Source organism: Rhododendron vialii, chromosome 7a, assembly GCF_030253575.1.
Source record: "Rhododendron vialii isolate Sample 1 chromosome 7a, ASM3025357v1".
Taxonomy (NCBI): domain Eukaryota; kingdom Viridiplantae; phylum Streptophyta; class Magnoliopsida; order Ericales; family Ericaceae; genus Rhododendron; species Rhododendron vialii.
Window position 1 is genome coordinate 20,851,609 of NC_080563.1, and position 24,742 is coordinate 20,876,350.

General features: G+C 37.1%; 2 protein-coding genes across 3 annotated transcripts in view; one reads left to right on the forward strand and one right to left on the reverse strand.

Moving 5' to 3' along the window:
* LOC131333327 (pleiotropic drug resistance protein 1-like) overlaps positions 1-8,002 on the reverse strand; it is a 29,954-nt gene extending 21,952 nt beyond the window's left edge. For both annotated transcript variants that reach the window (XM_058367791.1, XM_058367790.1), the window contains exons 1-2: positions 7,504-8,002; positions 6,599-6,719 (exon numbers count right to left, since the gene is read on the reverse strand). In XM_058367791.1, coding sequence (XP_058223774.1) covers positions 6,599-6,719; positions 7,504-7,814 — 432 coding nt within the window. In that variant the 5' untranslated portion in view covers positions 7,815-8,002. The remainder of the gene's footprint in view (positions 1-6,598; positions 6,720-7,503) is intronic.
* Positions 8,003-19,181: 11,179 nt separating this feature from the next.
* Positions 19,182-19,955, forward strand: LOC131332781 (uncharacterized). Its single transcript, XM_058367078.1, has 2 exons — positions 19,182-19,523; positions 19,602-19,955. Exons 1-2 carry the CDS (start codon positions 19,182-19,184, stop codon positions 19,953-19,955), a joined length of 696 nt encoding a protein of 231 aa, XP_058223061.1.
* The last annotated feature ends 4,787 nt before the right edge of the window (positions 19,956-24,742 follow it).

The following is a 24,742-nucleotide window of genomic DNA, read 5'->3' on the forward strand; positions in this document are numbered from 1 at the left end:
TTTTTCGATCAAATTTTTATGATCTGAGCCACTCAAAGTGATCAGAACGTGATTTTAAGAAAAATTAGAAGAAATCGGCAAAAAAAAGACCTGAAAAGGCTTGATCGGAGCTGTTTTCATTGAACATTTCAATAAAAAACTGTTCAAATCAAGCCCTTCCCAGTCAATTTTTTTTGCTGATTTCCTGAAAGTACTCTTAAAATCACGTTCTACACACATTGAGCGGCTCAGATCATCAAAATTTGCTCGGAAAATGGGAGGTCCACACAGTAGAACCTTTAAGAATCTCTCACTGGATAATTTGCTCAATGTCTAATAGCTAGGCATCTAAACTTTGTTAACCTTGAATTGAACACCTAAATTATTAAGCAGTTAATCAATTAGGCCCCTGCGGCCTAAATCCGTCAAATTGGTGACAGCTTTTAGGAGCAAGTATGACTAATTTACTCTCTCTCTCTCTCTCTTGTAAATTCCAAACCCTCTTTTCTTCTTCTTTCTCATCGCCCCCACTCCCCTCCCCAAATCTGAACCCTAATTTCTCCAATTCCCTAATACTAACTACCTTCACTGATCACCACACCCAAATTTCATCCACTACAAATAATCCCCGCTATTCCCACCCACTATCGATCACAATCACCATAGTAAAACCTTCGATAAGACCAATTCAATTCCATCAATCCTTTACTTAACACACAAATCTTCAATTTTAAGAGCTTAGACAAAAACGGAAGCGGCCGGAGGTTTTAGGTTGTGTGCATGGGTGACGAATTGAGGGAAGAAAAGCCAAAAGCAAGCTTGAATCAAACGAATCGACTGAACACCACTTAAAATTGAACTTGTACCCATCGTCTCATATAATTTGCATTGTTTCAGGACTCTGGATTGGGGTTTTAAGTAGTTCCCCCTTCTCTCTGCATATAGATAGAGATATGTCTTAACTTTTTGTGGGTTTGGATTTGATTTGTGTGTGATTCTTGTGGATATGGTTCAATGTACAAAAAATTGTGCAAAAAAATTTGCACCAAAGTGAACTATTTTTTGCTATGGGGAGTGTGGAGGGAGAAGAGATCATGGGGCTTGACCGAAAGCAAGTTTTAGCTCATGGTAAACACTAGACTGGCCAAATCTTGGCCAATATTAGCACTCCAGTATATATGAATTTGATTTGCAAACGTGATTCGACAACATAAGTTTTCCGTAAAACCATTAACTCATAGGGGAGCATAAATCAATAGAGACTTCAGAAATGTTTATCTGTGGAGTTTAGTCATAATAATAGAGGGCGACTAATTGCAACCCTTTGTTTTTTTCATTAGCCCACTTCTTTCATTTACTCTATATAATCCATTAATTTTCTTTTATTTACTCCATATAACCCATTAATTTCCAAAATCTTCCTATTATACCCCTCTCCTCCCAAAACACCAAATCTCCACCACCAAAGCTACGAACACCGCCCCACCACCGCCACTCCCTCCCCTCCTCTCTTCAAGGTTACTCTCTCTCTCAAAACGAAACCCACATGGGAGCCGATCGAGCACTGTGTTTTTTTCGACGCAGAATTTTCAATTTTTTGAACCAAATTTTCGGTGTTTCAGGTCCGAAAAAATGTAATGTTTTCAACATTTGAATATCATAATATTTAAATAATTTCAACAGTTAATTACCGAAATGTTTATATATTTTCGGCAGTCAATTACCAAAATGTATATATATAAGACTTTTCTAATCTTCAGTAATATAATATTGTCAAATAAATTTTCGGTAACCTAATACCGAAGTACATACCATAATTCGACAGTTAATTACCAAATTATATATATATATATTTTCAATAGTTAGTTACCGAAATAAATATATATATATATATATATATATATATATATTAGTTATTTTCAAATAAGGAGGTCCTTATTTTAGTTAAAATAAGGACCTCCCCATTTCTCCTATTTTCCGATTGAATTTCGATGATCCGAGCCGCTCAATGTGTTCAGAACGTGATTTTAAGGGTACCCTCGTGAAATCGGCAAAAAAAATGACCGAGAAGGGCTTGATTTGAGCAGTTTTTATTTGAACCGTTTGATAAAAACATAACAAAAACTGCTCGGATGAAGCCCTTCCCGATTTTTTTTTTTGCTGATTTCTTGCGGGTACCTTTAAAATCACGTTCTGAATACATTGAGCGGCTCGGATCATCAAAATTTGATCGGAAAAGGGAGGTCCTTATTTTATTAAAATAAGGTGGTCCTTAGGAGAAGGTGACTCATATATATATATGTTTTCGACAGTTAGTTACCGAAATTGTTTTCAAAATGGTCGCAGTGTGGTGATTCAATGGCGATTGTACTGAAAGAGAGAGGAGGGGCGGTGGTGCGGTGGTGTTCTTGATCGAGTGGAGGTGGCTATGGCGAGTTATGGAGATGGAGGAGGCGTGAACTGATTGAGAGAAGAGAGGAAGAAGATGATGATGGGTTGTATCTAAAAAGTTTGAAGGGCAAGTGGGACATTTTGCATTGGGGACTCATGTTGTAATTATTTAGAAAATTTTAATGGGCCAGTGGAGAAAATAAGGGGTTGCGAATAGTCGCCCCCTAATAATATTGCATTATAATAGTTCCATTAGAAAATAGGAAAATTTTCAAAAAAGCCTCTGAACTTTCAAGAAATTTTTTAAAAATACCTGAACTTTAACTAATAACAAAAAGACACCTGAACTTATCATTCTGGCTAACAATTAGGCCCCCGTCGTCCCATTCCATCGAATTTGTAACGGATGGAGCTAACGGAAGGCTACCTTCCTTTTTTTTTTACATTTTACTTTCAAAAATTATTTTTAACTCTTTTCTTTTTTTAATACTAAATAAGTATGCAATAATTTTTTTCTACAGTACTATTTTCAAAAAATTACTTTTACCCCCTTCTTAAAACTATTTACTAAAATTGCTTTAACCCCCCTTTTTAATTTCAAATTTTACCTTTCCCCCTCTCTTTTCCTCTTTTTTTTTTTAAAAAATTCAACCCCACACCACCAATCAGCCCCAAAACCAACCGATAGGGGAATTTTGCATTTCCACGTAATCTAAATCCTAAATCACATAGAGAAGAAAGAGAGTTTCAGTTGAGAGAGAGAGAGAGAGAGAGAGAGAGAGGGGTATAATTTGAAAGTAAAAAATGGGGGTTAAAGTTATTTTTGTAAATAGTAAAAAATGGGGTTAAAGTTATTTTTGATAGATAGTAAGAAAAAAAGAATTTTATTACATATTTATTTACTACTAAAAAAGAGTTAAAAGTAATTTTTGAAAGTAAAAAGTAAAAAAAAAAAAAAAGAAGGTTAAAAAAAAGGAGGTTAAAAGTAATTTTGAATTTCTAAAATTGGGGCTATAGTTTTGGTGGTTGGTTGTGGGATTGATTAGTGGTGTGGGGGCGAATTTCTAAAAAAAAAAAGAGGAAGGGAGAGGGAAAGGTAAAATTTTAAAGTTATTTTTGTAAATAGTAAAAAATGAGGTTAAAGTAACTTTTGATCAATGTTTTGAAAACTGGACCAGTGAGTGAACCGGAAAAGGGACCGGGTGAATAGGTCACTGGTTCAACTGTGGTCGAATCAAAATCGAACCGTGATGTCACAAATATATTTTTTATTTTTTTAAAAAAATATAAGCAATTAAAATAAGCATATATAAAAATACACCGCATGGTTAAAGCTTAAAAATATAAATGTTAGTACTATCATTTTTAAGGACCGTTCGGCTAAATAAGCCAAGTGGCTTATTTTTTTGTCCTTATTCAAATTTTTATCACATTTGTTAGTTTTTCGTCAATTTTTTGGGGATTATTACTTCGTCATGATGAAATGAATCTAAAAAGTAAAAAATTGCGATTGAAATCTAATTTTTTTTAATAAAGGCGAAAAAACCAAGCAATAATCTCTAAAAAATTAACGAAAAACTAACAAATACAAAAAATTTGAATAAGAACAAAAAAAAAAAAAAGTAAAATTACTTATTTATCCAAACGGCCCGTTAGTCCAGTTGAGGTAAAAAGGGGAGGAGTTGGCTACTTTCTTTCAATCCCACGTCGGTGGGAATAAGAACTGCTAGCACCACTTGGATTAATAATTAGGTTCATGATGCTTTAATGCTTTTGCATAGTGTGCTACGACTACGAAAAGTGGTCCCACATGCTCTAAGCTGGTATCACGAGTTGACAGTTCGACCGTCATTTTCAAGTGGTTTTTACGTTAGAAGCCAGTTTTGGAAATACTACCTCCATCCCAATTTAATTGTCACTTTTAAAAATATTATCTCTGTCCTGAATGATTTTGTCATAATTCCGAATGACTTTGCCATAATTCTTGTATTTGTTATGATTTATGTATTTGTCATGATTAAAAATACTACCTCCGTCCTGAATGGTTTTGTCATAATTCCGAATGACTTTGCCATAATTATTGTATTTATTATGATTTCTGTATTTGTCATGATTAAGGGTGTTTTAGGTATTATTTAAATTTCAGAATGTCGACTTAAGTATTCAAACCTAATAAGTTGGACACCTAAATAAGTCTATGAAATAGAATGGCTATTTAATTTCTTCTAAAAAAAGAGAGTTAAAAGTAATTTTTGAAAGTGTATATATATATATATCGAGACGGTTCAAGGGACATCTAAAAAAAACACTCCAAATCTCAATCTCATAGTTTCCGTTCAAATTTTTATGATCCGAACTATTCAATGTGTGCAGAATGTGATTTTAAGGGTGCTTGCGAGAAATCAACAAAAAAAATGACCGAGAAAGGCTTGATTTGAGCAGTTTTTATTTGAACCGTTCAATAAAAAACTGTTCGAAACTATTCAGATCAAGCCTTTTCCGGTCATTTTTTTTGTTGATTTCTCGCAAGTACCCTTAAAATAATGTTCTGATCACATTGAGCGGCTCGGATCATCAAAATTTGATCGAAAACTATGAAGTGTTTTTTTAGGTGTTTTTTTGGGTGTCCCCGGAACCGCCCCGTATATATATATATATACAGTTAGGTTCCGGTGAGGGATCCCGCATTTTATTAAAATGTGGGACTCCCCTTCCCGATTGAATTTCGATGATCCGAGCCGCTCAAAGTGATCAGAACATGATTTTAAGGGTCCTCGCGAGAAATCAGCAAAAAAAAATGACAGGGAAGAGCTTTATCCGAGCAGTTTTCATTGAACGGTTCAAAAAAAACTGCTCAGATGAAGCCCTTCCCGGTCATTTTTTTTGCTGATTTCTCGCGGGGACCTTTAAAATCACGTTCTGCACACATTGAACGTTTCGAATTTTCAAAAGTTGTCGGGAAATAAAAGTCCCGCATTTTAACAAAGTGAGAGATCCCTCACTTGATCCGTGGTGTGTGTGTGTGTGTGTGTGTAAGAAGAAAAAGTCAGGTTAGCTCCATCTGTTATAAATTAACGGAATTGGAATTGAACGGTAGGGGGTTAATTGTTAACGGAATGATAGTTTAGGTGTCTTTTTGTTAATAGTTAAAGTTCAAATGTTTTTTTGTAAGGTTCCTGAAAGTTTAGGGGCTGTTTTGAAATTTACCCTAGAAAATATGTTTAATGCTAATCAACACTTAATTATCGTTTATTTCCGCATAAAACAATTAAATTAAATTTCTGACGATCGAGTACGAGACACTATATAATATATATATAGATAGATAGATAGATAGATATACACACGACGTTTAACAAAATAACGTGATGATCTATTTGCAATCACATTGGATAAGGGGTTTCATATGATATTTGTTGACATCGTAGTTGTTTTATACGGAGTAGTATCAAACAAATAAATACTGTACATCATTTTCAATGCATGTGATTAAAGAAATCAATTAAACCACTTTTAAAACGTTGAAAAAGCTCTTTTCACATGATGGATCGAGGTTGCTTGTACGTGTAAGAGTGAGCAGATTTATTTTTTTTACTCCCCTTTCACCGTGTAGCATAGACTTTCACTAAAGTAACGACACCTTACCAAAACTCGTCCCTACAGAAATCTGCTCACTCTTACACATGCAACCTCCCTCCCTCATGTGATCACAGCTCCCTCCCTCTCCTTCTGTCTCCTCCTCCATCCTCTCGTCCAACGGCAACCACCGATCGAGAAATGCTGTCGATAGCCAACGCCTCTGCTGAAAAATCAGTCATCTTAATTTCATCTGCTTGCTTTCTGTTTCTCAACGCGTGCCAATAAATTGGATAAAGAAGCTCTTAATTTTTCTATTAAATTGTTGGGATAACCCAAGATATGGGATCTATTAAGAATTTTACCTGCACGAATTCTCAGTAAACATCGATCGAACTCACCCATGAGTTGGGATCTATTTCTCTTAACATATACTATATTGTACATCCAATGTGTTTGAGATTATCTATACTCTGGGCTATCAATAAAAGAGGCAACTATTTTGCCACGAAACTCCAGTAAGTAATTTTAAAAAATAATATTAATTAATAATCCTCCATTTTTAAGTGAAACTACTCACCCAAGGTGAATGAAGAAACATATATAGTTTTGAGATTTCCCTTGTTATTGTCATATGAAAGAGGAAATTTACCTGGAAAATATTAACAAAGAAGTTTAAAATCGTTGGCAGTGATCTCCCACCAACATAGGCCTCCACATCGACATTCAAATGCTCAAATCTCACTTCAATAGTCGGAAGATTAATCCCAACTCTGCATCAAGTTTTTTTTTAAGAAAAAACATTAAAAAAAAAAAAAAAAAAAACAGAGAAAAAACCAAAACAATCAAATTACTATTAAAAGATCTCACCAATCCAATTTTTTGGGAAAAGAAAACATATAGTACGTAGTATTTAACTAGCAGAAACAGTAGAATTACTCCTCGAATAAAGTAATGAAAACACGGTGAGTAACAAAAATCAATCAAAGATGGTAAAATACGTTAGTAGGTGTCTCAACTTTTATGTGCTTTTGTTAAGGGTTTATCTCAACTTTTAGCTTAATTAATTAGTGAAAACATCACATTTTATCTCACATTGCTTATCCAAGTTACCCAAACTTGATTAATAATAATGTAAAGGCTACTCCACCTAGAGCCAATTGATTTTATATTAGAACTCTCTAAAAAATCTAACATTTTGTTCAACATTTTTTAGCTTCCTACCAATCGAAAAAGTACTATAGACTGAATTTTAAAGAATACAAAATAATAAGCTAAAGTTTGATTTTATTTTTATTTTTATCTTTAGTGCAGTTATTTTTTTTTTATCTTAATTTATTGTTTCTTTTGTTTACCTAAATTCATCTCTTTTCTTATTTCTCTGGTCGAAATAAATCAGATAAACAAAAAAAAAAAAAAATCCAAAATTAATAGTTATAGGAAACTAACTTGAAAAATACAGTAAGCTAGAGTTTAACAGAAATTGAACATAAGACAATATTAGTTCACAAATTAACATAAACAAATGATCATCTCTTTTAATTATTTTCAGATTACCTGTCAATTCTTTCCTTGAGCTTCAACAAGAACTTCTCATTATCTTCCTCAACAGTTTTCACAAGCCTTTCCACCAAATTCCTTCTCTCTATCACACCAAGTTTCTTGACATCAATTTCTCTAAATTGTCCCTCATCTTCACTCAGAATTCCTGTCCTGATCCTCACAAATGTTGGTAGTTTTTCCAGAGCTGCCCATTTCAGTGCTTCTCCGTCGTCTTCTTCATCGGAAGAGAGAGAAAAAACCTCTCTCCCGCTGTTCCTCCAGACATTGGAAATCGCTCTAGTTAAGTTCTTCTCTCCTCCCTCCATTATCGACCCAATCGGTAATCTCAAGTTTCAAATTATCCAGTGGATCTTGTTTCCTGATTTCCAGAGCTGATGAGTAAATGGAGTTGTGCTCTGTTTCTCTCCCACGAGTGTTGTTGTAAGAGAGTGATAGCTGAATCACCAGAAGAAAATTGGCTCTCTCTCTCTCTCTCTCTCTCTCTCTCTCTCTGTCTGTTGGTGTAGAGAGAGACAGAGATCCCACTTATTTTGTTTTCTATTTTTTTTTGTCACGGCGATATACATCAGCGGGAGTTAGTGGGGGTGTTAGAGTTAGCATGGGGGACCAGAAGCTATCCATAGCCCTGATCCCCTAAAGAGCCTGCCCTCTGTGGGGCTCGAACCCAAGACCTTCCACAAAGGAGATGCAATGACTGACCAACTGCATTAAGCAGGAGTGCCCGCTACCCATGTTCCTTAATTTTTGGGGTGTTAATAATTTGTATACACGTATTTTATCCATAGCATTGTAAAATACTAAAAAGGGTCAAATGAGCAATTACTTTAACAATATTGCCACATAAACAACAATCCTAACACAACATTATCCACAACTCCTCACATACATGTAAGACTCATACACACTAGTTTGTATGGATCCCTCATATATTTGAAGTGTTGTGAATGATGTTGTATTTGAATTATTGTGTGCATAGACTTTTTTTTTAACATATAATTAAATTTTCTTTTCTTTTATTTATGTTTCTCTGTAGTGCCCGCTGCCTATGTTCCTTGAAAATTATTGAGCGACTTCGATTATTTGTGTGACATTTCAGAGTCGGCTCCCACAACTTCCATAAAACTAAGAGAGAGCAAGAGAGGAGAAAAGGCTACAAGGGTTTGCGTAACTTGCTAACAAAACCAGATCGTTTTCTAGTGCTACAAATTGCAGCGAGTTGCCCTCGCCACAGGTCCCGTGGTGGCCCTATTCGGCTTGAGTTGTAAGAGAGATTTTTAAGAGTAATAAGTGGAGAGATAGATAGATAGATAAAATTTATTGAAAACCGTGCGCAAGGATTTTGAAACCCCTAAACGAACAGATTTAAGAGGGTTTTTTTTTATATGTTAGGTCTCAAGTGTGAGGGTTGAGAGTAAAGACTTAAAATGTTTTGCATTGTTTTTGGGTAAGTCATATTGCAAACGAAAGAATCTAGCTTCTCCTCAATTAGACTGCAGTCTCATTTCGTCTCAAACTATCTTTCTTGCGAAGAGTCTTTTAAGAAAAGTTAACCATTAAAAATACTTTTGGACGGCTAAAATAACCCGGACTGCTCTCTATAGTCCATACACAGATGGCAGAGAAGCTGTTTTTTTTATATTATATATATAGGCATTGCAGAGAAGCTATTTCCCAACCAAAAGCCAAAAGGCCAAACAAAGACAACTATTTATGAATTCTTGGGGAGGAAATTTATCCCAAGCTTTATTCTGATTTTAAATTGGTTCTTTAGTAGCAGACGATGTGGTTACTCTTTCCATAAATAGTTGATATGCACGTAAGCTTGTCTCGACACTGAGTTAAAAGAAAAAAAAATGAAGAATTATACAATGGCAGAGGGTGATGAGGCAGTAGCCAGTAGGGATGATGACATGAAGAAAGGCTCAAATTATTTGAAAGTGGGGTGATGCAAAGATGATGTCTCCCTTAACTTGGGACAATCTTTATTTCAATGCCCCTACACTAATTTTAAAGATTCTACTGTACCATTCTATTGTTTTTTCTTTGGAAAGTGACAACCAATTTGCTTTAAATTTGAATGCCAACTACAATATGGCTAAAGTTTCATGGTATGATGGGGACACTGAGAGTGTTTTTCTTTTTCTTGGAATTTTATCTTCAGTGCAGTTCTTCAATTTTTTGGGGGTTTTGTTTTGCATACATTTTAAAACTGTGATCAGGAGATTATTAGGGTTCCAAATCTTCTAAAACAAGAAAATCGAAAAATTAGAAAAACTATAACCACACAAATTTTTAAAAAGATCATTGAAGACAACTCATTGGCCTTAAAAAGTTTAACCAAAAATTTGGGAAGAACAAGAGCTAGATCTAACCAAACCAAACCCCCCCCCCCCCCCCCCCCCCCCCCCCCCCCCCCCAAAAAAAAAAAAACCACTCTGACAAAAGCATGTCTTAGGAGTATTATCTAATCCATATTTTTGGCCCTTTGACCAGGGGTGGCTCTAGAATTCTAATTCAGCAATGCCAAAAATGTGAAAAGAAAAAATGTATACAAAGCTCTGTATAATATAAAGATACTAGCGCATGCTCGTGTCTAAAGGCACGGCTCGAACAATTAGCACCCGCAAATAAATGCTAAACTCATGTGCTATGTACGGCTCGAACAATCAAGACACGTAAATACTAAAATCGCGTGCAATATATCAAGTTATCAACCCCTGTCCAACAAATTCAATCATGGGAAAACAATAAAGAACAAACAAATTTTCAATCCCTGACTTTTGCATACACAAACTCAGACATATAAAACTTGATCCAATCAAAAAATACCATCCAGAATAGCAATGAAAATAAAAGGCAATACACAACTAACGTTGAATGTGTACCTCGAGCGAGGAGACAAAATATCCAAACATGAAAACATGTCATATTCACATAAATAAAAGAGCCAAATGATAAAAAGAGGGCGCAAAACGTATCCATAGAAAAGTCTGTCTACAAACGCAACTTCTACATACCAATTCTCAGCATGCACAACAATCTGGATACCATTGAGAACACTAAAAATGTTTAAGACCATAGCTAGCTTATTGGTCCGCCACTGTCTTAATCTAGAAATTTAGTGCATTGAATTCCAAAACAATGCACTGAATTATCAAAATTTAGTGTTAGCTAGCTAATAAGCTAGCTAACACTCACGCACACCCAGTCAACGTAGGATTATCAAAATTTAGTGCATTGACTTCCAAAACAATCAAGCAATTTTTAAAGTTAGGACGGAGTACAAATCAAAGAAACTGACTACAATACAATTGCAGGTGCTAAGGCTCATATCAATGAATCTAAACCAACTACTTTTACTATTGACCTTAGCTGTCTACCAAAGGACCCAATAGCTCCATCTCTAAAATCACTGACACTTGAAAAAATAAAAGAAGAATCACATGGTAGTGCCTTGCCTTTAGCTCCATGTAGCACCGTTACTTTAGCTCATCATCAAAATCATTGCCGTGCCTAAAGGCATGGCGCTACATGTTCTGAATACAACTAAGTTGAACCACCCTTTCGTACTATTGACCAATGAACCCGACTTCAGCATGTTGTAAGTAGATTTAGTGTAGATTTCCTTGAAAAAATTCAAACATGGTAAAAAAAACTCCATGGTAGATTTAGCGTAGATTTCCTTCAATAGTTTTCTTCTCATTAACTTCTTGAGCATTTTCATGCAAGCAAACCCTCTCAGACACGTGAGGCACATTTATTGCTGCATCTACATCCATAAATATAAAAACAAAAAAACTCCATGTTGTTAGCAAAATAAAAAGCGCGGTTTACCAATATTTTTAAGTCGTTCTATAAGAAACTATGTATTGTTAGCGAACTGAAAGGCGTAGTTTACCAATTAGTGGGCCAATCTCCATATTTGTCTCTTCAGTTGCTTCCTGAGCATTCTCATGCAGGCAAACTCTTCCTTCATCTATACATATAAACAAAACAAACTCAGCATTTTAGCAGACTAAATTCAGTTGAGAGATACACTTACCTATTTATATGGTAAATCTAGTATTTGAAATTAGAAGGCTTACAAATTAGTGGGTCAATTTTCATATTTTGCTCCTCAACTCGTAATTGAGCATCCTCTTGCGTCTTGACTATTTCGTTCTCGCTATTCATCCTATAAACAGGACAAAAAAATGAAGATATTTATCCAAAGAGAAAATAAGTAACATAGAGGACCAACATGTGGGGCAATACATTTTGTATGATAGCCTAATAAAAAAGAGATTCGTATAAATGGTAGTAACATACAAATAATAGGAAAATAAAAAATACGCTAGGGACAAAAACAAAGACTACATTGATAGAAAATCAATGATACTACTTGGTGGGTCAATTTTCATATTCAACTCTTCAACTGTTACTTCAGCATCTTTATGCGTTTCGACTATTTCGGTCACTGAAAGCATATTAATTTCATTATCGATATTCATCCTATAAACAGGAAACAAAAAAATAAGCATTTATGACAATAAATGTTTATAAAAAATGTTCAAGACTATAGATACCTTATTAGTCCACTGTCTTGTTGTAGACAGACTGAAGTAGATACCTCTTCCTTTCTTTCTTTTTTAGTCATGGCCGTGTCCCTTTTTCGGATTGGGAGTTGCTGTAGTGTGGCGGATCCGACCATCCATCTCTATATGAAGGGCTCGGATTTAATCCGAATTCGATGAAAATCCGAGCCGTCCATTGCCAAGATGGATGACCGGATTGGCCGCACTACACATGTAGTGCAGGGGGTGCACTACAGCACCCCCATATCCCCCCTTTTTCTTTTCTTTTTTGCTTTGGAGTGTAATGTGAATCCAGATTTCTCAACGCAATCCGTGTATGAGTTTTTTTCTACTTAAAAAAGAATTATGTCTGAAGATGGAGGAGATATGATTTTATCAGCGCAACAATATGAGTTAGAATAAAAATTTAGATCTCAGTTCGAATTAATAATTAAAAAATTAGATCTCAATTCGAATTAAAAATTTCGGAAAGTCACTTTTTAACTTTTATATTTTGCATTTAGATATCAGTTCAAGAACATTGATGGAGTATATAACGGTGAGGTATTGTACATACGACGTATACAAATAAACCTCCTCGATCATTTTCTTATTGTTTACCAAGAAAATTGAACAAACAAAAATATAGTCACGTGTCTAAGGGATAATGAGTTAGAGACTTCGTGAGGGATTGAGTTAGTGAGATAGAGAATTCGGACACAAACCTCAAGGATAACACCACTGCTAAAGCCGTGCACTCCGCTGAAGGTAAATCAACGTAGAGAGAGGTCGTAAAACTTGCCTGCTTCTAACCTAGAGATAGTTTGAAAAAAAAATGGTAATGAATTTGGAAATAAAAACTTACAGTGAAAAAGCTTTCGGACTTACAGTGAAAAGATTTCCGGTGATTGAATTTGCGGTAGGATTTCGGTGATAGAGAGGTAGTGAGGAAAATGAAGGGAAGGTATGATAAAAGGTATCTATAATAAAAGGAATGAATCTCGGCCAATAATAAAAGGAAAAAGTTGGTAAATGGAACGTTTGTAGCTCGGTCAATCTTGGCCAACAATAAAAGGAAAAAGTTGGTAAAACTTTGTTGTCGAATGAATAGAAGAAGGTGGAAAAGATTTCGGTGATTGAAAGGAATTTGGAAATATTACCTTTCGAGCCTATAATTAAAGGAATGAATAGAAGGTGGGAATTAAATTAAATACAATTAGCCGTAAATATGCAATAAGGAATTAATAGTAGGTTTCCAAATATAATTTTAGCCCTACTACCCGTTAATCTCAGCCATAGAAAAAATATGTACCGATCCTAGGGTCCAAAATATAGAAGAAAATTTAGGGGATTTGAAAACTTCCCGGTCATATTATATAGATTTATTTTGATAAAAAATTTATTAGGCCCAGTTTGGTTTTTTTTTTTTTTGTTGAGCTATATTATCTGATTACTCATAAATTTAAGTGATTTTCATTTACTTTTGGTATGAATGAATTATTAAGTGCCAATAATAGCGAAAGAAAATCTAATTATATGTTAAAAATTATGGAGTGGTGTATTTTTTAAACCCATGGGGTTCTCTTAAACCCTCTCTCTCTCTTCCTCTCTCTCAACCCTAGCCACCACAAATCCTCGATCTTCTCCTTTCTCCTCCCCCCGTGGGTTCCATACCCATATGCGGCGGTGGGAGGGAGAGGCCATGGTACTACCGACTCCCTTTCTTTGTTTTTTTCCCCTTCTGTCTCTTCAGATCTATGATTTGTCGTCTGATCTGTGAGTTTTGTCTCTCGTTCTATGAAAGTTTTGTCTCTCGTTCAACGAGAGTTATTAGTTTCGTCTTTGGACGAATTTTGTCTATAGATCAGGTTCTCTCAATCGAGGTTGCTTCACAATGATATCTGTGCTTCAGCGTTCTATCCCTATACGATGTCTTTGGCGAGGCAACCCGTGACGGCTCGGAAAATCTGTAGTTCTTGGGAATTCATTGGTGCGTTCATACTTGAATGAAGTGCATCTGATCGTCTGGATATTTTGTGTATTTTCTCCTTAACTTTACACTTTTTCTCGTTTGAGATTCCTTATTCTTTGTAATGATATCCATTTTGTAAGTGCCGCTGGACATTTATCAATATAATCTTCTCACTTTTGACAAAAAAAGAAAAGAAAAGAACCCTCTCAACACATGGTGTAGCCGCCCTTGCCTTTGATTCTGATCCTTTCAATCACAGCACGATTGTGTACATGTATGATCAAGGTGAGAGGAGAGAGAGAATTTCAATCTGAGCCGTCCAAAAGTGTATTGAACTGCTCGGATTTGTCAAATGAGTACCACGTGGGATATACTCACCCGGGATCGAAAAATTTCTCGCAGTTGTAGGGTATTTACTGTTAGCTTTTGGAAAAGTCTTTTTTTCCTAAGAAATAAATATATTTCTCTGTGTCAGAAGTAGAAATTGGAACTCGATCACGGCTCATAACAGACAGATACGGAAGCGAGTCAGGAGATTCGACTGATGAATGGTTTTTTGTTGTTGGGTTATGTTCATGACTTATTGGATCATTTAAGTTGATTCAATTAAGATCCAATCATGACTCAATTAATAAATGAATTAGATGAGTTTGATCCATTCTAATGCAACTAATAAGAGGGCTGGGTTGGTTCTATTTTTTAGGGGTTATTTCAAGCCGGCCCAATTTTGTCAACCTTTACCTATTTAGGCCCACTCTGTGTCAAATCCTTCCCACATAAGCCCCATTTAACTGAAGTACCGAAAATACCCCGCCCCAATTTACCCGCAACAACACAACACAGTCATGTCTCTCTCTCTCGGCTTCCTTGGAGCAACCCTGAAGAAGCGAAAACTTTGTGTCCCACTCACAGAACCGCCGTCGTCTCAAAACCTTTGGTAGATCTCCGCGGATTCGCCGCTACTGCCTGACGAAGTTCTCAGGCTATGGAGAAATAAGGAGCAACCCCTAAAGAAGCGAAAACTCTCCGACCCACTCACAGAACCACCACTGCCTTCGCTGCCGCAGCAAAACCTCTTGCAGATCTTCGCGGATTCGCCGCTACTGCCCGACGAAGTTCTTAGGCTACGGAGAAACAAGGAGGAAATTGGAACCCTATACGATTGGTACAAGAGGACGCAAAGCTTACGCACAACCTCGAGCAAGCCTACCTCTCTCTCATCACTTCTTCCAGAGGTTGAAATTTTTCTTTATCACTCGTGTTTTTCTCGTGAAATTTTCAGAGGTGGAGCAGATCCGGTCGGTTTTGTATAAGTGATGTGATTCTATATGTATACAATGTATATATTTTTTGTTTTTTTCCTTTTGAAAAGCGGAAAGGGGGAAGAAGATGATGGTAGTGTTTCTTCTTTTTTCCTTACCTTGTATATGTATACAGTGTATGTATTTGTTTAGGTTTCTCTTTTTTTCCCTACAGTGAATTTAGAGATATGAATTGTGCAGATGAGGTGTGAATTCTTCAAAATGATATATTGGGGGTGAATTCACACCAAGAATTCACACATCTCAAAATTCACACCCTAATAATTCACACTACCAAAGAATTCACACTCTCAAGAATTCATAGTACTCCTAAGAATTTTGGGTGTGAATTCTGCAAATGGGTGTGATTTATGAAAAGATGTGTGAATTCTGAGAGTGTAAATTTTGAAAAGAGATGTGAATTCTAGAAGGTGTGAATTCTGCAAAGGGTGTGAAATTTGGGGGTGTAATGTAACGACGTTGATTTTTAGTAAATAAAATCTCGTTTAATATTTGGATTATATTTTTACTTTTTTTTTTGATAATTCGTTATAATTAGATTTTAGTCCTTTGAAATTTTTTTTCTTGATTCAAAACCCTACATGGTTAGTATAATTAGTTTCTAACCGGTTAGTTGGAGAAACCAAACTACCTAGTTCCTTTCTCTTTCATCCTTTGGTTAATAATCGCTAGGGAAACTTGTAACTGTTGGGTAATAGAGTTTTAATGGCCAATAAAGCTTTGCTGTGACAAGTCAAGAAAAGAATCTTGGGTCATGTCATGCAACCTTACTTTTTTTTTACCTTTTGGTCCATAATTGTTAGGGGAGATATTACCCATTGGATAATAGCAACTAGTCTATTAATATATATATATATATGTGTGTGTGTGTGTGTGTGTGTGTGTGTGTGTGTGTGTGACAAGACTAGTCACATGGGAATCTTGTACCTTGCTTCCAAAAAGTCAACCTTGTCATTTCAACCTTTTATGTCAACCTTAGTTTTTCTTTACCCATTGGGTAACAAATGTTAGGAGAATTATTATCCCTTGGTTAATAGAGATTAGACTTGCCAAGTGTATATACATATATATATACAACTTGATAAGACAAGACATGCCTAAGGTTATAGCCTTAAGCCTATTTATACTAGAGTTACTTTCCTATATATATATGGAGGGGGGGGGGAGGCCGAGAGAGAGAGACAGGGCCGGCCCAACCCCAAGGCCCAAGAGGCCTGGGCCTTGGGCATCCCAAAAAGGCCAAATTTTAGGGGCACTCCACTAATTTTTTGATTTGGGCTTGAGTAGAAGTCTTTTTTGGGCCTATAGAAGGAAAAAAAAAGGCCCATTCCAATAAAAACCTGTTGTGGCCCACATGATCCAGTAAGAGCCCAAAAAATGCTCGGTGGCCTTTTTGTAATTAAGAGATCTAAATGGTTTTTTTTTCAAACCCTTTCTCAGTTTCTAACTGTCTCACTGTCAAACGAAAAAAATATATAAACGAAGAAAAAAGGGAAAAAACGAAGAACGAACGGACGAAGATGATCGTCGATTCTTTCACGTTTTGCTGAAGACCATCGTCGATCGATTCGCTCACGATCGATTCTCTCACATCTGTTGGTGATATCACTTTTTCACCAAAGTCCAAACGAAGGGGGAACTACCGATTGCCGAACTGGGATTTTGGGAAGGGGCCGACTATGCCACTGTGTTCGAGTCTTCGAGGTATATTTATAATCAGCCACTGCGGCACTGCCTTTAAAGAAATAAGAAACCAACTATCCTTTCAAGTTTCAATTAGACAATGTCAATGGCTGTGCTTTTTGGAGAGAGAGAGAGGGTTTCTCTTTTGTTTTCTGGGTCCATTTGAAAGAAAGGAAAAAGTAAATAAGGACAAAACTTAAAAAGAAGGCAGCCAAACGAGCCAACGAGGCTAAGCACTAATGAAAGAAATATTTTTCAAATGGCTATGTTTAAACAAATTAAACTCACTTTAATGGATGTTTTTTTTTTTAATCTGCAACTTTAATGGATGTTCAAATCACGTAAATATCTAGTCGAGCTAGGAGGGAAAAATTAGGGCTTTTTTTATTCTCCACTTGATTTGAGCTTATTGAAAATTGAAATGCAGGACCAGTATATGCTAGTATAATACACACTGTGGAGTCTTAGAGTATATCTCCCATTCGCTTGCGACTTGCGAGGCTTCAAATTGGTAAGTATTCTCTTATTATGCAGAGCCCTGGCTAGTGGTGCTTAGATTTGTACGTATATTGTTAAATGCAGAGCCCTGGCTGGTGGTGCTTAGATTTGTACGTATTTTGTTAAATGCAGAGGCCTGGCGGATGGTGCTTAGATTTGAGTTGATTTAGTTGACATTGGTTGGTGTGCTTAAATTTAAAAATATTTGATTTATTATCGGTTAGTGCATCATTAATAATAATGTTATAAGCCTCTTTTTTTAATTCTTACTTAGGTGCATCATGCCTAAACGTCAACTATCTGGTCATCAGAAAAGAATAAAGAAGCAAAAGACAGAAGCATTAATAAATTCTCAAAAAGGGGCTATTATTAAAAAGTTCTTTTCAAGCAACGAAAATGTACAAAACTCAGTCGAAGAACACGAAAATTTGGTGATTGATATCGCTGAAAACTTGGAGAATGAAGAACAAGTAGAAGAAGAATGTGGGGATTTTGGGGGGTGAGGAAGCCTATCAATGCATCAATGAGAGCATTAATGAAAGTTTGAGGGATGTCAATCAAAATGAAGACTTGAATGTTGAATGTGCTCCTGTGAACATTGATGATCCATGTAATTGGGATAACATGGATCAAAAATTAAGGGACTTATTGGTTGAAAGAGGTCCCGTAAGAAGAAATGGTGATGCTACCTTTCCTAAGGATGACAATGAGAAGAGTAGACATTTCTTTTCTATGCACTATATTCGCCATTTACCCAATGGAGAGAAACATGATAGAAAATGGCTAGTATATTCGGAGGCTTTGACTAAAGCATTTTGCTTTTGTTGTAAATTATTCAAGAATGAAGGAAACAAGACTCAATTGGCCAATGATGGATTTCAAGACTGGAAAAATATTGGTGATAGGCTTAAAAGTCATGAAACTAATTGGGAGCACACGTGCATGAACAAATGGATTGAATTAGAGAGAAGATGTCAGAAGAATCAAACAATTGACAAAAGTGTTCAAGAACGAGTCATTAAAGAGAGGGAACATTGGAGAGGGGTATTACTGAGAGAAATTGCTCTTGTGGAAGCACTTGCGCAAAATAATCTACCATTTCGTGGAGAAAATGAGAAGATTTACCAAAGGAATAATGAAATTTTTTTATGTTTTATTCAAATGATGGGAAAATTTGATCTAGTAATGCAAGAGCACTTGAGGCGAATTGAAAAGGGTGAGATTCATAACCATTATCTCAGTCACAAAATTCAGAACGAGTTGATATAGATGTTAGCGGCGGAAGTGAAGAGTAAAATTGTTTCAATAATCAAAGACGCTAAATATTACTCCCTCCGTCCCTAAATGTTTGGCACTTTTGGGAGTTCTCACTTTTAAGGAAGAAATATTATTGTATTGTGCAAAAATCAAGTATCCCATTTTACCCTTTTAGTGTACTTTGAATAGTACTTAAAAATTTGAATTTGAAATTTTGTGCCCAAAAGAAAAGGGTAACATAGGAAGTTTACTATATTTTGCTTTTGACTTTTTAAAATGGATAAATTATATGGGACAATAAAAAGCATGAAAGTACCAAACATTTAGGGACGGAGGGAGTATTCAGTTATACTTGATTGTACCCCGGATGTAAGTCATGAAGAACAAATGTCCCTTGTCGTACGATGTGTGGATATTTCAACAAGTCCAATAGAGGTGAGGGTGAGTGAATTCTTTTTAGAATTTTTGAAGGTGGATGACACGACGGGATTGGAACTATTTTGTGCACTTCAAGAAGTATTAATTAGCCTTCAACTTAATATTGGTGACTTAAGGGGACAAGGTTATGATAATGGCTCTAACATGAAAGGGAAAAATAAGGGTGTGCAAACAATGGTACTTGAAGTAAATCCAAAAGCATTCTATACCTCATGTGGTTGCCATAGTCTCAATCTTGTTCTTTGTGATATGGCCAACTCTTGTTCTAAAGCAAAAACATTTTTCGGAGTGGTATAACGTCTATATGTGTTATTTTCCTCTTCAATCCAACGGTGGGCAATTTTAAAAGACAATTTGAAAGATGTGAAGGGTCTCACGCTTAAGACATTGTCACAAACACGTTGGGAAAGTCGCATTGAAAGCATCAAGCCGATAAGATACCATCCCTCAAAACTAAGAGATGCTTTGGTAGACTTGGCGAATGACAAGACGACAGAGTCGATAGCACAAAGTGAAGCTAAATCCCTTGCAAAGAATGAACTTGAGAATTTTGAATTCTTGTTTGCCATGGCTATTTGGTACAAGTTGTTATTTGCTGTTAACATTGTGAGCAAGTTTCTTCAAAGTGAAGATATGCGCATAGACCTTGCTATCAAGAAGTTAAAAGGCCTGATTGATTATTTTGAGAACTACAGAAAAGTTGATTTTGCGGCAAATGGTTGATGCTACCGAAATGGCAAATGAAATGGAGATTGAATCTAAATTTGTTGAAAAGCGCATCATTCAAAGAAAGAAGCAATTTGATGAAGATGTTACGGACGAGATGACACACTCTGCTAAAGAACCAATGAAAGTGAATTACTTCTTGGTAATTGTGGATAAAGCTATTTCTTCCTTCAAAGATAGGTTCCAACAATTTGAAGTGTATGAGAAAAATTTTGGTTTCTTGTTTGATTTGGAAAAGGCGAGTTCGAGTGATGAATGCTTGAAAAATCATTGTACCAACCTTGAAGAAGTTTTAAAGTATGGCGGGGTTTTAGATATTGATGGGAGAGATTTGTTTGTGGAGTTGAAATGCTTGAAACAAGTATTGCCAAAAGGAGTGCAGAAACCAATTGAAGTGCTCAATTTTATCAAACTTATGGCGAACTCTTTCCCAAATGCATGGAATGCGTATAGGGTGCTTTTGACTATACTGGTTAGTGTTGCCTCGGGAGAAAGAAGCTTTTCAAAGTTGAAGTTAATCAAAAATTACCTTCAATCAACCATGTCACAAGAAAGACTAAATGGATTAGCCATGTTATCAATTGAAAATGACTTGGTGAAAGAGGTGGATTATACAAATTTAATTGATAGTTTCGCTTCTAGAAATGCAAGACGAGTAATATTCAAGTGACACTCATGCGTTCTTGAGAAAATATGTATTTGCCTATTTGGAGACTTTCTATTTTGTGTTCGTATGTAATAATTAGTAGAACTTTATATAGGTTTGGCTTTTGTGTATTGTGATTGTTGCTATAAAAATTATTAAGTATTATTTTTTTAAGGGCACACTTTTTTTTATTGGCCTTGGGCATCTAAAACTCTTGGGCCGGCCCTGGAGAGAGAGAGAGAGAGAGAGAGGTGGAGTGTGTGCTTGTGTTTTGTTCTCTTTCACAAGCTACTTAATAGCCCTAAGCCTATTTACTACATGCCAACCCATTAGTAGTTTTCCTAAGTACATCCTAGCTTTTGATTTTGTTCTTTCTTGCAAGCAACCTCTTTTTAGGACAAGACTAGTCAAAAATCCTTCATGATGGCCTAAGATTTGGCCTATAAATGGAAGTGACAAGTGAGGGAAGGCTATGGATTGATTGAAGGACTTGAAATGACAAGTCCATGGAGCAAATCCATGGGAGGAATGGAGAGAGAGAGGGCCGGCCATGAGAGGATGAGAGAGAGCCAAAATTTTGGCTATAAATAGGACCACCCTCATGCCATTCAACTCACACCTTCACCTAGCAACTTCTCTCTCTAAGAAAGCTTGTGTTCTTACTTGTTCTTGCTTAGTTTTCCTTGTTCTTGAAGCTCTTCTTGTGTTCTTCAAGAAACTCATCCCCAAACCACCTTTTCAATCCATAAAGTAGAGTAGTTTTAGTCACAAACTAGTTTCGAGAGAAACCCTTCTCTTTCGAAGCTCCCGGAAGCTGACCGTAAGAAGTTACTCCGCCTAAACACCAACTTACTTTCCGTAGTCGTCAACTACCGCCAAGAAGAAAGGTAGATTTTTCCATCCTCACTATCTCTAAGTATATGTAGAACCCCTAGTTCAATAACTCTACGTATAGCCTAGAATCGTACGTTAGAAGGTAGAATGTTCTTAATTCAAAATATCAACATCCTCATCGTTTTTCTTAAGTAGATAAGGTTATCTATTGTTTAATTTTCAAGTAGATAAGGTTATCTATCGTTTGTTATCATCATGCATGGTAGTCAACAAGTGTATCTTAATAATGGAAGAATGAGCATGTTGAATAAGCTACCTTTACTTTAATAACATGTGTTGTTTTGAATTTCCCACAAAGGAAGAAAGAACGGTTTTCGAAAGATAAGACTTTATAAAAGTATTCGTATTTTGATCTTTAGGATGGTTATGAGCATGATTACTAATATAGAGTTGGATGATCTTGCTAGTTTAGTTTCAAGATTACAATGAATGATTTATGAAAAGTCCTACCGCAGAGTCTATGCATGTAAACGAGACACGAAAATCGAGAAAGTAGAAACATGACACCTGGGGTGTGATTTAAGGAAAATGCGTGTTTTGAAAGGTGAAATGTTTTGGAAACCGCAATGTGGCTGGACATGGTAGCCCATTGTGTGGTGTGTGTTTTGTATGCCAATGGGAACCCGGTGCAGCGGAACCATTGTGAGGATACTCGGGAACCCGGAACAGCAGAACCGAGGTTGGGTGCGTGGCTTGGTTATCCGCGGAGAGGAGCCAATGCAAAGTGTGCTAATGGGAACTCGGTGCGGCAGAACCATTGTGAGGATACTCGGGAACCCGGAATGGTGGAACCGAGGTTGGGTGTGTTAAACGGGTTTTGGAAATAATGATAAGGTTAATGAAATTGTAGGGAGGTATTCCCGAGCACATACATTTTGTTGCCGAACACGTGATGTTTGGGAGCACGTGGTGAATACGACTGAACTTATCGCCGGGCAGTATGAAAAATAGCGATATGGAACAATGATATGAGAAGTCCTTGGTCCATGCAATCGGCTAAATAAAAGACCAATGACATGACAAGTCACTGGTGTAAACTATCTGCTCGGCAGATAAGAGACATTCTGATTACGTTTGGACCAAGTTACATGTGAAGTCCTTGGTCCAGGTAGTCTGTTCGGCCATGAGACAGCCGAATAAAGAAAGAGCTCCAATCGAGAGTAGGAGTAGAGGGAATACTCTGGAAGATTCCAGAATAGTCATGTCCCATAAAGGAATAAAATCCCAAGAATATAGGATCTGAGAAAGATACCCAACGAGTATGGGATGTTCGGCTCTTAATGGAAAAGAATCCTAAAAAGACTCTTTTCCATAAACTGATAAAGGAAACGAGACTCCTTGATATCTTGGGTTTCCTATACGAGTTAGGAATCCTATGGCAACAGGAATGCTTGGGTAACAAGCATACAAAAATCTATAAATATGAGGTAAACCTAGAGGCAAAAGGTACGCAATACTTTGCATTCTTGCTTTCCTACTGATAATTAGGGTTTAATTGCTAGTACGTGATACTAACAAAGGCATCGGAGGGCCTTTGCCATGAGAGGCAGAGGTGCGCTCACCCCCTGTCTATTTTGCAGATTAGGATTCCGACGACGAATTAGGGTTCCGGTGAAGAGGCACGAGAAAGCCGTTGCAATCTAGTTGATCAGAAGGCATCAATTGTTTTCATCCCCCTACAATTGGCGCCGTCTGTGGGAAACGAACGAGTTCCCTTTTGAAAAATAAGAATGATGGAAGAAGATCCAGCTACACCATTTAGTCCGAAGGACCAGTTGGGTAGGGGAAGAGACAAATCCCCACCAGGCGCACCGAGAAAGCCTACTGGTAGACATGACAGAGGTAGCTCCAAAGAAAAAGGAGACAAAACTGCTACTGGCTCTACGAGAAGGAGTAGGTCACATCGAAGGGATGAGTCAAACATCCGTTCAAGAAGTATACACGATGACAATGATCTCCTAGATAGAAAGAGAGGAGAGATCGAGGAGTATGCTCGTTTGATTAAGAAACGAGAGTATGAGATACAGGAGTTGCAACGGATACGAGAGCACCCAGAAGATTCTGGACTCTCTCGTAGGCATTCCCTAAGAGATGGAAGGACGCTGGTAGTCCATAAGCAGACCCATTCACGAAGAAGAAGGAGCAGAAGTCCTGTTATAGGGCGTTATGAAGCTTCTCCACGAAAAAGGGGAAGAAGAAGTAAAAGCCGAACACCCGAGAGAAAGGCTTCTTCATGAAAAGGGAGGAGCAGAGACAGAAGTTTCACCCCCGAAGAGGAGGGAACTAGAAAGCATCATCGAGACAGGTACGAGAGACCTGATGCTGATTGGGTCAAGGCTTCGGCCCACAAGTCAAAGGAGCAAGAGGATGGGACAGTAACTGCACGAGAAGCAACACGCAGGGCCCTGAGTAATATTGCAGCCTCCCCCTTTACAAAAAGGCTACAAGAAGCGAGATTGCCGAGCAGAGTGAAGCACGGTGCGTTCGTACTTTATGAGACAAATACGGATCCCGTGGCTCACATACAGCATTATCAACAGGCCATGTTTATGCATGAAGGGGATGATTCCATCTTGTGCAAGATGTTTCCCTCCAGTCTTGGCAAGGTGGCTTTATCCTGGTTTCATAAGTTGGCCCCACGATCCATACGAGGATGGAGGCAGTTGGCAGAGGAATTCACTGCTCGGTTCTTAACAAGCAGAAAAGCCCCAAAGACTTTTGAGAGTCTTTCCACCATGAAGCAGGAGGAGAACGAGCAGATCAGGGATTATGCAAAGAAGTACTAGGAAACTTTCAACGAGATTGAAAGTTGCAGTGAAGAGTATGCAATTGCTACGTTCAAAACTGGTTTGCCTGTTCGGGGAGAGCTGCGTCGTTCATTGAATAAACATCCGGTAGCCACCTTGGCTAAATTGATGGAACGGATAGAGCAACACGCCAGAATGGAGGATGACATACTCCGTGAGGATGGCAGGACGGTTGCCGAACAGCCGAAGGCACCTGCCAAAAAAGTGGATAAGCCAGAGCCCAAGACTTACAAAGACAGAAGGGAGTACGGGCAGGCTAAGAAAGAGCCATACAAGGACAAGCAAGCTCCTGACCCCAAGTCCTTCTTTTCTATCACTACGGTTTGGAAGGAGCCAATTTACAGGATTCTTTATCGAATAAAGAATCAACCATATTTTAAATGGCCCCCAAGTCTAGGCGGAGACAAAGATGCAAAACGTGCTACGAATCAGCACTG

Coding starts and splice junctions, on each gene's coding strand:
- LOC131332781 (XM_058367078.1), top strand. CDS start 19,182: ATGTCCCTTGTCGTACGATGTGTGGATATTTCAACAAGTCCAATAGAG. Junction 19,524..19,601: donor CAAAAACATTTTTCGGAGTG/GTATAACGTCTA, acceptor AAAGATGTGAAG/GGTCTCACGCTTAAGACATT.